Below are 13,234 nucleotides of genomic sequence, written 5' to 3'. Positions count from 1 at the left end.
TAGTGCATAAGTGTGTGTAACTCAAGTGAACTTAAACTTTAAACTCAAACTTTACTCTTATGTAAGGTTAATTAGCCAAGATACTATATTATAATGTATTTATTTAATACTATGTAATATATACACTAATAAGTTTCAAATTCATAAGTTATAACTGGCCATAGTCACATAATTACTTTAATTATGTAACTATGGCAACTATGGCGGGAATAAACTAGAAAGCACTTGACATTATTGTTGAATATAATTGTTAACAATAAAATATTTAAATAAGAAAATAATCGACTTTAATTGGAGAAATAAACTTAGATCCTTTTACTTAAAATTCGATAAAATAATGCGACGCGATTTTTCGTGCTCTTTGAAGCACGACACTGGCATTAGAAGTCATCTCCTAGCCATGAGAATTTCTATTCGGTAATAATGGTTTTATTAGTCAGTATTCAACGTATATAAAGCCTATCTGTAAATATAACTGAAATATTAGCTACCGTATTTATATTAATCTCTTTTCTTACTTAAATATACGCGATCAAAATAAAAAATAAAATAATAATTATTTTGACAAATCATTATCTTCAATAAGATTATTATTTACGTCGTTAAAATTATCATTTTGTTTTATCTAATCTTTGTAAAGACATATTTTAAAATATAAAAGATTGGCACAACGATATTGATTTAAATATTATGTATTAAGATGGATAACACAAGTGATTTAGCTACTTACATTGGGATCAGAGTAATGTGTGTGATGTTGTCCAATATTTCTTTATTTATTAACTAGATATTGAAACGTCGGCCTTCTAGCAAATGGACTTACAGAAGCCGTTAACAGAACCTGGTTCAGATTAGCGCAGGACCATGATGAGTGGCACACACTAGGTCTATATCAGCAGATCAGCAGTCTGACTGTAGATGCTGATGATGAAGTTTATAGTATTCACACTCTTAAGCATAAAAAAGAATAGACTTTGTATCGTCTATGCAAAATGCCATAATTCCACTAGTAACTAATTTCTGGCGATCCATTTAGATAGTGCGATCTTTTATATATCTCTATTTATATTATAAATGCGAAAGTAACTCTTTCTGCCTGTCTGTCTGTTGCTCACTGTCACGACCAAACCATTAAATAAAATTGGGTATGAAACTAGCTCTAACACCAAGGATAGACATAGGATACGTTTTTATATCCAACACCACGACGAACAAAGCCGCGGGCGACAACCAGTTTGTTATATAAATACATATTAAAAAGCGTTATTCCTTTAAAATTTGTAGCAGCTAATAGATAATCTTCTTAAATAAAACTTTTATTGTTCTTCTTTTTCAAATGCGAGAAAATTTTCCATCGCATTTAAACGTTTGGTATCCTTTTCGCTGATATCAGGAGACGCTATTGACGAAGCTCGGCTCGGATTACGTAAAACAGGTTTTTGCATTTGGAAGAAGTTCAATGAAGACTTAAGTTCTTTGATAAAGACTTCCTTATGAGATACCTAGAACAGAGGTATAATATAATATAGATTATAAATAATTCTTTATAAGGAAATACTGATTATTATTTATTGCATTTTATGAAACGTCTTTCTTAAAAGTGGTTACAAAAAATACAACTATTGTAATATTAAGTTTTGATTTAAAAAAGTACATAGCTTTAATAAAAAATACTGTAATCATGCATAAAATTCGAAAGTATGATGGATTCTTTAATTATTCCGGTGTCATTTACCTGTTCACGAACAACTATGTTCCGCACTTCGTTCATAAACTCCGCAGCGGTAATGAACAAGCTGAACACGAGACCAACTATAAGTACAATGAACGCGCCCATTAAGTTTTGCATTTCTAAGTCACCTTCTGCGTCGTTTTCATCTTTCTCGTCCTAATGAAATAAAACTTTGCTTACGACACGATATCAACAATTATGTACGTGCTATTTTTATAAATTCTAACACGGTTATTGGATAATATGTTTCAAATTGGACTAGAAATCCACCAATTTCAAAATAAAGGAAATCCGTGGACTTTTTGAAATATAAGAACAATAAGTTTAAATGTACGATAAATGTCCCTGAGGCCGGAAGAGGAGGAGGTCTACTGAAGCTTTATTTTCTTCATAAGGTTTCATGCTGTTCCAGTCCCGAATACGGACAACACGGGCTTCCCAGGACTTCATTAGTTTATAAAACAATTATCTTTTAATTTTGCCTATATTCAATATATATCATTATTGATGGTGGTCATCAGATCTTTGCTAGTCCATCTCTCAGTTAAAATTAGTTGGAAAAAATGGTCGTAAAAATACACCAATGTCATCAGCGCGTCATTGGAATATTAGCTCTGTTTCAGTGTTGTGCCTAAATATGCAGATGTAGTGATTGTTTTATAGTCAGTATTTTATTATCATACAAATATGTTTAGTGTTATAGTAACTCACTTCACATTGTTTTGCGTCATTTTTTTCTTCCCACCATTTCTTTTTCACTTCATCCAACACCGTCAATTCTTTTAATTCCAGTATTGCTCTATTTATATGCGTTCTGAAAGGAGAGTCTGCAATGCAATGTATTACTATTACTATAATACTGTTTTCGATATAATTTAAAATCAATAGCAGTAATATTTAGTATTTATGTTTGAAGGGCGAAGGGCTTGTGCAAGCTTGTCTGAGTCCATCCACTCATCCGATATTCTACCGCCAAACAGTAGTACTCAGTATTGTTGTGTTCCGGTTTGAACGGTGAGTGAGCCAGTGTAACTACAGACACAAGGGACATAACATCTTAGTTCCCAAGGTTGGTGGCGCATTGGCGATGTAAGGAATGGTTCATATTTCTTACAGCACCATTGTCTATGGGCGATGGTAAACACTTACCATCAGGTGGTCCATTGGACTGTCCGATAACCTATATCATAAAATAAAAAAATAAGTCAGTGTAACAGTGTAACACAATGAACATCTTAGCATTGGAAGGAATGGTTAATATTTTTACAGAGCGAATTTATCTATGGGTAGGAACGACCATATACCATCAGGTAATTGGCCCGTACGCCTATACATTGAAACATTTTCAAATAGGCATCTTTAAGTGGTGACTTAAGTCAAGAATGGTGATACTTATGGACTAAAATTATGTATATTTCGAAGTTTGGTAAAAGAAAAATAATATCATAATTTTATATGATTATTAAACAGGATAAATTTTTTATGTTGTTGTTATATGTATGGTAAATAAATAACTAAAAATTATACGTACTAGCGGGCATAGCTATACCATAATCCTTAGAGTCGAGTTCTTCGCCCACTTTTTTAAGTTCACAATTTCTTTTTAATTTATATTCTATCGAAGTTGATTCCATGAAGAATGCGTATTTGTTTTTTCCATTAATGACTCTCTTTTCACCTTCATCGTTGCTGTTGACCAGGACTACAGGATTGGCCATCATATTATCATACATCTGTCTGTACATTTTATCCTTAGATAACTGAAAATTAATCAAATATCTATGTATATAATTAATTAGCTATCTGTTCAGACGGGTATAATAAGGTTCTATATACAACACTTAGCTTGAAGAACAAATATAAAAAGAAAAACTCTTGTTTTTCCGGCTACGAAAGTTGAAAGTCTCGGTTTTTCTCTATTATAATGTCCATGTATGATACATATTAACTTTCTTCTTGAATCACTCTGTTTATTGATGAAAATCGCATTAAATCCTTTGAGTAGAGTTTTAAAGGTTATTTTTACTAAATTGCTATATCTAAATATAGCAGTAAAAGGTTTTGTTTGAGTTTTCGCTGGTTCCTCAAATGTCTGAGGTGTATGTGTATGTGTATTTCTAAAACGTTGGTAGTATTTTGACAATCAATAAGCAAGTATAAGTTTCATATATTGTATAAAGATTTTGACTTAGAAAAACAATGGTTTTTAACCTTAAAGAAGTCCATGGTTGAGCCGGTCCTTATAGCTCCATACAACACCTTTGTTTGTTTTGCAAGATCTTCAACGTTGTTGATTGGTTCATTTTCCAAGGCTGAAGTCATTGAAGCTGATAGCTGAGCTATGTATGTCTGACAAACAATTACCGCAAAAAACCACCACATGGCACAAACCCACCGAGAGCCAATTGCCCTAAAATACATTTATTTAATACATGAAACAAAAATAAATATGTATCGTTCAATAGGGCAAACACTATAAAACTTCCTGACAAAGAAAAACAGGAAGTGGAGGAAAGAAAGTTTTAAGTGAGCAAAAAAGAAGTAAGGCAGTTGAACAATTGCATTTATATTTATCTCTTTCTGTCACCAATAATTTGACATACGAATGAAGAAGATAATTAATGCTGATGCGTTAACGCACACATAATCCTTACGATGTGTCTTTTCGATAACAATATTTTAAAGCATAAAATGGCCACGAGTCTTTAAATTAATGAGTAAAAAAATATAAAAATGAATCGGTATTTTACTTCGGTAAAATGTCACATCCTTGCGTCATAATCGACCCCATTGTCAACCAAGTGCAGTTCTTAAAGTTCCAAATATTTTCCAATTCTTCTGGATCTTTATCGCACGGTTGCGGATTTTCCCAATCTGCGGGCGATATCCTGAAAAATTATAGATTGTTGCTTTATTATCTGTAATCGATAATTGTAGCAATATTGTTTTTTAATCACCTCGAACAAACAAAGAGAACGATTGATACGACGCAATAAGCGGTTGCCGTGTACATCCATACATCGAACGTATATGGTTTTAAGAAAGAAAACATCCCCGGTGCTACTTTCTTCTCTTTGGTGTAAAGAATACTTATTCCTAGCGTCATAAAGGGAACTGAAAAATCTACCACCTTTTTCCTCTTTTCCGTTATAGTTAAATCACATACTGCTAGATCTGCTTTCTGAAATTAATAAATACAATAGGAATATACTATATAGAGCATTCGTCAAATGTCGAAAACTGATGGTGATACTTTATTTTGTTGCTTGTATCCTTTGAACTTTATAATAACTGTTGTCATCATCGTCAAAAACATTGACATTTGTGTTCTGCGTTAAGCTTCGAGTTCGTTCTTTTAGAAAAGCTATACTGAAATGAAGGCGTACTTACTTTATCTAACAGATCACCAATAAGTCCATCCCACTTCTTGGTCTTTTGGTCATAACTACCGTAATCCTTATATTCTTTGTCTAGAAACGTGTATGTGTAATTGAAATTATATTTACGTAATGTTGTGAATATTTTTTCAACCAGATCTACTACAAAACCTTCGTATTTTTCATCAGCAGGTTCTTCGACACAGGTTTTATTTCCTTCTTCGCATTTAATTTTGTCATAGAAATAAGGTTTTGCTTTCCTAGATATTATCTAAAAACATAAAAAAATAACGATTACATTCAATAAATCGATAAAATTATTCAAATAATGATAAAAACAATATAACGTTATATAATATCTACCATAAACAATCTCATTAAGATTTTCGATATGGTGTTATCTAGATACTTAAAAGATTATAAAAATAATGAATTAAAAATGATTCCAATTTAGTTTCCATTTTTATTAAGCGTCAGAGTGATAGCATCTAACGATCTTCGAGTTTCCGATCTTATAGCTACGCCCGACTATAATTTACAATAACTATTGTATATATTTAATTCGAATTTAGTTTGAGAATTTAATATTTTCTACAGGAAATAATTATATCAATTTTAATTGATATTATGATGTTACATGTTCTACTGCCAAACAACATTGCAGTGTTGTGTTCCGGTTTGAAGAGTCAGTGAGCCATTGTAACTACAGGCACAAGGGACATATCATAATTTCCAAGGTTTGTGGCGTATTGGAGATTTAAGGCATGGTTTATATTTTTTTATGGTACCAATGACATTAGACAGTGGAGACCACTTACCATCAGGTACATCAAGTAGACGATTTGTCTGTCCAATGTCTACCCATATGATATAAAATATATAATTTGCGACTTACTATGAAATGTTTACTATTTTTTTGCGATCCTATAGATTTCGATACAGATTTAATAACCGGGCCATTGGTTGAATCCCACATGCCAATCGTGTCTAATTCTGATTCGTGAATTTCATTAATGTATAAAGTATAATTAACACGTTCGCCTTTTTCATTAAATTCAACCTGACCCGTGACTCCAGTAGTTTTTGTCTGAAAGATAGAATATGTTAGATTAATCATTTTCAATTCTCTTTTAATTGTATTCAATATTAATTTCTAGGATATATAGCATATATTTAGCTCTGTGGCTATTTACTTACTTTAAGTATTTTCTCCTGCAGTAAAGCGCCGTAGGGCCAAGGCTCTGAATCGGATTCACACAAAAAGTTATAGGGGTTTTTTATGTCGTTATCTGCTTTAAGCTCTTTTAAAGCTTTGAGTACATGGTTTGCTACGTCGTTCATAATAAGTGTTTCCACCTGAAATCAATTAAAAAAGTATGGATATTTTTATTGAATGTCTTATTGTGAATTAGTAAGACCGTAGAGTATAGATCGTATCGTAGAGATCTACGATATAATTTGTTTATACTTTGCACATAAAATTTGAATTGACACGAATACATATTGCTGATATTTTATCTATACTAATATTAATTATAAATGCGAAAGTAACCCTGTCTGTCGGCTAAAGCATTGAAACAAATTTCATAAAATTGTAGCAAGCAAGTTTGAACCTCAAGTATTTTTTTGTCTGAAACGAACAGCCTAACTAAAAAGCGATCAAAGCCGCGGGCGTCAACTAGTTATCAGTATTTAGTGTTAGATAAGACAAGATACCCCTATTCCAAATTTCATCCAAATTCGCCCAGCTGTTTTTGCGTGACGGAGTAATTAACATCCAAACATATACATATTTCACATTTATGATTAGTAGGATAGGATTCTCAATACACAGTAAAGACTATGATAACCATGATCTTAGCTTTTAATGTGCGGCACGTAGAGAGAATATTTTTTTATGATTTTTTTATTTAAAGGAGGTCCTACTCTTCTTAAGCTTGAACTACATCTATTCGATCTGCTCAAAGTATCATTTTTTATAGCACACTGAAAAAAAAATTTGGCCATTTATATTTTCGGGATTGGACAAACGTAAAGCGCATTGACATATTCTTCTAAATTTCTGCTATCAAAGATATGGTGGATAGTGATGGTCATTCATGTTGGGTCTATGTTTGTTTCTTCTTCAGTGATTACTAATTAAGATTAAAATAAAATGTAAAAACAATATACCTTAAAAAGTGTTACTGGCGGAGACAGGGAAGTCGGTGTTTCACTAGTCCAACGTCCGACCCTCGAGACCAGGAAATGTTTCGAGTCTTGCAATTTATCGTACTCCGTTATACTAAGCCAGGTTATATTTGAGCGGAAATAGCTTAATTTATCGGCAACTTTTGAAGTATCCATGTTGATTAAGATATAATGCTGCAAAGGACGTGTTTTAAATAACATTTGAGCTTTATGAACAAACATATTGGGACTTTAAGTTTATTAACTACGATGTGTTTTATTTACATTAACAGCCTTTAAATTTCCCACTGCTGGGCTAAGGTTTCCTCTCCCTTTGAGGAGAAGGTCTTGCAGCATATTCCACCACGCTGCTCCAATGTGGGTTGGTGGAATTCACATGTGGCAGAATTTCGTCGAAATTAGACACATGCAGGTTTCCTCACGATGTTTTCCTTCACCGCCGAGCACGAGATGAATTATAAATACAAATTAAGCACATGAAAATTCAGTGGTGCTTGCCTGGGTTTGAACCCGAAATCATCGGTTAAGATGCACGCGTTCTAACCACTGGGCCAGCTCGTCTCTATATTTATATATATTTATGTATGTGCAATACAAAAAATCCTTTCGAGGGTCCTTATACATATAACGAAGTTGTTGCCCTGACAGATTTTAGTCACAGCAACGGCCATTCTCAAGGAAACTGAAAGATAATGGATGACAAAATTTACATGTCCGGAAAGATTTCACTAGCAGGATTGAGGGCTTATTTTATTATAAGGGTTTAATGGATTCGTGTAGAAATTAACTGGTTGTACGTCGAAGTGCTGGTAACTTGAATAAAATATCTTGAGTTACGTGTAATCATGCACAATAATTATAATGAAATGGTACAGTACCGGTGACTATTGGTCAATTTATTTATATACAATTAGTTGCTGAAGTTTCCATTTAATCCAAACAGTAGTCACCAAAATATTTACATTAATATACTATTTGTATAGTATATATATATATATATATATATATATATATAAATATTTTTAATTATATATATAAGTATCTTTGTAATTTTTTTTCTATCTTTTTAGAGGGATGTCTACTGTATGAACTAAATATATCTTGTACATCATATTTTATAGTTTTAGATTGCAAACATAGGTAACGTACAGTATTTAAAACGGGATATTTACCATGTTTTTTATTTTTATTTGGTGGAGTTCGATATTTCGACATTATCTACGAATGTCTTGTTCACGAGACTCTCGTGAACAAGATATTTTAAATACTGTTAGTAATAAAAATAACCATGTTAATTTAAAATCTTATAAAGGTAACGTATACTCGTATATGGAAATTTACCTGATATTCGTTACACATGTTAACAGTGCGGGCCTCTTCTAAATATTTAAGGATACGATCCTCGTGACAATCCAAGATTATACGACTTTCTTTGTATGCACTAAGGTCTTTAAATACCTGCAAATAATAAAGTTATGACCAGCGGATGGTTATGGACACCACCATCCAAAGATATTGGTTAAGAAATATAAATAATTCCTAACGTCACCCCACTTGGAAGATCCTGGGAGCTAAGATGCATGTCCCAAATTAAATTTACTTACATTAAAAAATAGCAATTACATAAATCTATGTGATTGCTTTTCAAATCAATCATTGAAATTTTGTTTTGGACGGTTTAAATTTTATTTATCTAAGTACGCTATCGAGTGATTCTCTATATGTTATTTGTCGTTCGTAGTCCTATAATTGTTTCCGAAAATCAGGAAATTCAGAAAAATGACATATTGTTGGTGTAATGTTACATAGATAGTTTGATCCACTTGAGCTACTAAAAGGACCAATAAAAATTGTCTGTATGCAGTCGTTATGGAAATGCTAAAAAGGGTGACAGAAATTGATAAAATACATAAAAAAGTTTACACATAGCACTTGTGTCTATATTCAGATCTATATACTGTATATCTAATTTGAGATTGCTGTCGATGAGCTAACAAAAAAAGAAAATAATGATTTGAACAAGGAACACAAACCGCTTTTACTATTTTTAAATATTTGTCGTTAAGCAAATGTAGCGAAAAGGTCATATAAACCAATGACGAGGAGAATAATTGAATTTACATAGACTTCTCATTGGATTTATATCTAATACCCTTGTCATTTTACATTTAGGATTACTTACTTTAACATTATCCTCTGTAGGATCCAATTTCCTGACTGTAACAGGAAAATGGTCTGTAAACTCGGCCAGAATTTTTTGAACCCTCATTAGACCTACAAACAGGGATAGATTAATTGGTTACTGTTTAAATAAAAAAATGATTGAATATAGAATTAATTAAAAGTGATATTACAGTCCACAACAAGCGAAAAAAGTGAAAACGATTACAGACATCTTTTAATAATATATTTATAGATAGATATCTCGTATTTTATATATTTCAAAATATATTCAATTAAATTACATCCATTGTACGTTTTGGAAAAAACAATATTCAATTAAAAGCAATAATTTTTCTTTTCCAGCAACATATTATATGCTTATTAAGGGTCATCAAGAAATAGCATTTCAAATATGTTATAGATTGAAGGGACGCTTTGTATAGCCGTAGTTATTGTCATTACAGGTATGGCTGATATAAAAAAAAAATCGCCTTCTACATTTGGTAGCGACTTCGTGACATTTTTTATCGTCTCTTACGTTCTCTATGTCAATGAAACACCAATTATCGTATCCAGCTAAGTTATTATTTGAATATTATTCTTACATTTTAATATTGTTTAAACGAAATAAACAAGACTTGACTCATACAAATAAGGGTTTTGTTTGTAAACTATCTAGAAAATTATAGTTTTAGATAGTTTTAGTCAGTTTTAGTTTATAACCAGGTAGTGTTTCGAGCTTGGAAATTTTAACTTTATATTTATACGTTTTGTTAGGACGAGCTAAGCTATAAATAATAAATAAAATTGATAGCCTGATGGAATTATAGCTTACGTTGCCAATATATTTCGATATCAGCCACCAAAGTTGAACGGCTATCTAGATTTTAGAATCTAGAAGAACCGCTATCGTCCTATTCGAGAAACTTCCTAACTTCGAACTGCTATTGAGAATTTAAATGGAAAAACCGAATGAATTAAACCCAATATTTTGACCCGAACCGGGATTCGATCCCGGAGCGGGACAATATAATCTGTCAATATCAGACAATACAGTACAGTACTGTAACAGCCTATCGATATCACATAATAGCACTTTTTTCCTATTTTTATTGTATTATTAATAACATTGAGCTCGTTTATAACTAAAAATAAAAAAAAAAAACAGAAAAGAGAAATGAACTGAATCGTCTTGTGTTTGCCTATTTATATTATAGATATAATATATTATGTCATCTTTTAACTACTAGCTTCTAGATAATGTCGATCGTAAATATACGTATACACATAGTATATTATATAAGTGCGGTTAATGATATAAATATTCAACATATACTCGATACATTTCAAGTGTAAATTTTTATGACGACACACGATTTACGAGTATGTGTACTGCTTTATATTCAAGATGCGAAACAAAACAAATTCCAAAGTGTTAAATACAGTCTATGGTCAAAGTTTCCTGTCTTAAAACCCTTACCGAAGTCATCTTCGTAAAGAACAGCGAAGTTTTCCCATTTGTAGTACTTTAGCAGCGATGCATATGCTTCCAAAATTTCTTCAGCTCGCGGATAAAAGTTAATGGAAATTTTTTTGTACGTCATTTCTTCGGTATCTTCTATGGGTTCTTCTTCTTCGTTTATCCCTAAATCAGTGTCCACCGGTTTCCATGTGGCTTGGATGTGGGGTATTTTTGCGAAGGCACATTGGTCTCGAACTGTCCCATCTGATATAGGGTTTTGAGGACCAAATACGGCTATTGGACGCATTGTTTTATTAGAACATACTGCAATCACAAATAAAACAATCACTATTAATTTAAGTGATTTAAGTTTCACATATCGTCGTTACGCCACGCACGTACCGTAAAAACAATTTTGTGATAACTTCAATAATTTAAAAGTTTTAAAATTTAGCTATATGACGTTCATAAATTGAAATGACTATTAAAACGGCATAACCATCTAAAAATAAGAAAAACATACAACGACTTTTGCAGGCGCAACGATAATATTATATATTAGTATAACTTTAGAAATTTTAATTAATTTACCATTTAAAGCGGTTATACACAGTTATCATGGGTTAATTTGTTTTTGTTATTTTTGAGTGAAGCTATTTGACCAGGAAGCTTAGAAATTTAACGTATAACAAAGTAGATTATCACTTACAGTTTTTCCAAACAGAGTAACTGTCTGTCCTATCGGGCTGTAGAATAACAGGTTCTAGTCGCCAATCCAGGGCTGAAATTTTAACGCACAATATAAAATGTATAAAAATGTTCATAGTCACGTTACTTATAAATACATTTTGTCAATGTTTCCAGGATAAAAGTAAGCCTTTGTCATTCTCAGGCTCATTAATTATCTCTACACAAGCGTCACATCGACCCTTGGTCCGTTGCGCTGCTAGAAAAAAGAAGGAACTAATAAACACAATATTGCATTGTTCGTCAAGGCTTCGCACGTGAAAAATATATTACATTACATTAGCAGCCTGTAAATTTCCCGCTGCTGGGCTAAGGCCTCCTCTCCCTTTGAGGAGAAGGTTTGGAGCATACTCTGCTCCAATGCGGGTTGATGGGATACACATGTGGTAGAATTTCGTTGAAATTAGACACATGTAGGTTTCCTCACGATGTTTTCCTTCACCGCCGATCACGACATGAATTATAAACACAAATTAAGCTCATGAAAATTCAGTGGTGCCTGCCTGGGTTTGAAACCGATCTCATCGGTTAAGATGCACGCGTTGTAACCACTGGGCCATCTCGGCTCTCAAAATATATTTACCTCTTTAAATTTTTACATATAATAAGATAAGTAAATATAATGATACGTACGTTTCAAAGTTACATTTCCTTGCACTTATTTAAATATTTTAAATAAATAAACATTTATATTTATATTTATATAAACGGTAATCGCCTATGATTGTATATCCTAGTTGTTAGTTTAAAGTGTACGAGTATTGTTTATACCTTTTCCGCCCTGACTAGACTCTAGTCCCATTCCCAATTTGGCATCACGCATGCTCTCTTTGAAGGCAAGTCTCTGCGTAATGGAATCTTTTTCAAAGATTCCAGCTGAAAGCAAACGATTTAAATTTAGTAGGAATTTATGCAAGCCTGTTTGGATAGCTATCATTCTCTAAACATTGATACTTTGTGTAACTTTGGTCTGGCTTAATGGGTGTAGTTCCTCTAACTTACAAAAAGTTTGAGGAACTACACGTACAAGGGCATGTCCCTTATAATACTATACAATCTAATAATACTAACATATTTATGGGCGGAAGTGACTACTGGAGGGAGTAACATACTTTAGACTCTATTCAAAAACATAGTTTCAAATTCTACTCACCTATTTGAAAGAAAACCGTGTATGTTTCCTTATCTATAACTTGCGAAAATGTCGTTGGCGATAGAAAACAAAAGATGAATATTAGGCAAAACATTTTGTCTACAACTATTTATAAAATTACGCAGTATTCACATAAAACATTTATCGGACCGCATCATTTAAACGTTTACTAGTATGCGATAAGCGGCCATTACTAAAATCCACTAAAAACGCATATTTACAGAATACACATAAAAGTTTAATTATAAACAAAACTTTTAAACTATATGATGATTTAAGATGTATTACTTTCGAATATTATTCTGGAGATCGTAATAATTTTACAGAAATGCGAGCTAAAAACGTGAATCAACGGATAATAATGACGGTTTCGTCGCCTTCAGCAGCTGATGTGACCTAAAATTGTTTTC

The 13,234-nt window shown here is 32.3% G+C and overlaps 1 protein-coding gene across 1 annotated transcript; it reads right to left on the bottom strand.

Annotated features, from left to right (window-relative positions):
• Nucleotides 1-1,262: 1,262 nt before the first annotated feature.
• On the bottom strand, nt 1,263-13,142 carry LOC113396207 (glutamate receptor ionotropic, kainate 2-like). Its single transcript, XM_026634058.2, has 17 exons — nt 12,825-13,142; nt 12,443-12,547; nt 11,634-11,705; nt 10,943-11,248; nt 9,482-9,573; nt 8,641-8,757; nt 7,282-7,473; nt 6,307-6,465; nt 6,005-6,196; nt 5,123-5,380; nt 4,690-4,913; nt 4,483-4,620; nt 3,944-4,142; nt 3,264-3,492; nt 2,444-2,559; nt 1,736-1,888; nt 1,263-1,502 (listed from the first exon to the last, which is right to left on the bottom strand). The coding sequence occupies exons 1-17, from the start codon at nt 12,916-12,918 to the stop codon at nt 1,317-1,319; spliced, it is 2,832 nt and encodes a 943-aa protein (XP_026489843.2). The 5' UTR covers nt 12,919-13,142; the 3' UTR covers nt 1,263-1,316.
• Nucleotides 13,143-13,234: the final 92 nt, after the last annotated feature.

Source organism: Vanessa tameamea, chromosome 11, assembly GCF_037043105.1.
Source record: "Vanessa tameamea isolate UH-Manoa-2023 chromosome 11, ilVanTame1 primary haplotype, whole genome shotgun sequence".
NCBI lineage: Eukaryota > Metazoa > Arthropoda > Insecta > Lepidoptera > Nymphalidae > Vanessa > Vanessa tameamea.
Note: the sequence above shows the minus strand (reverse complement) of the source record. Positions and strands in the feature narration are given on the sequence as shown.

Excerpts from the sequence above, each read along its gene's own strand:
- LOC113396207 (XM_026634058.2), bottom strand. The coding sequence starts at position 12,918 with ATGTTTTGCCTAATATTCATCTTTTGTTTTCTATCGCCAACGACATTT. Across the intron at positions 6,197-6,306 it reads TGCAGGAGAAAATACTTAAA|ACAAAAACTACTGGAGTCAC; the intron begins GTAAGTAAATAG and ends TCTATCTTTCAG. Across the intron at positions 1,503-1,735 it reads ACATAGTTGTTCGTGAACAG|GTATCTCATAAGGAAGTCTT; the intron begins GTAAATGACACC and ends CCTCTGTTCTAG.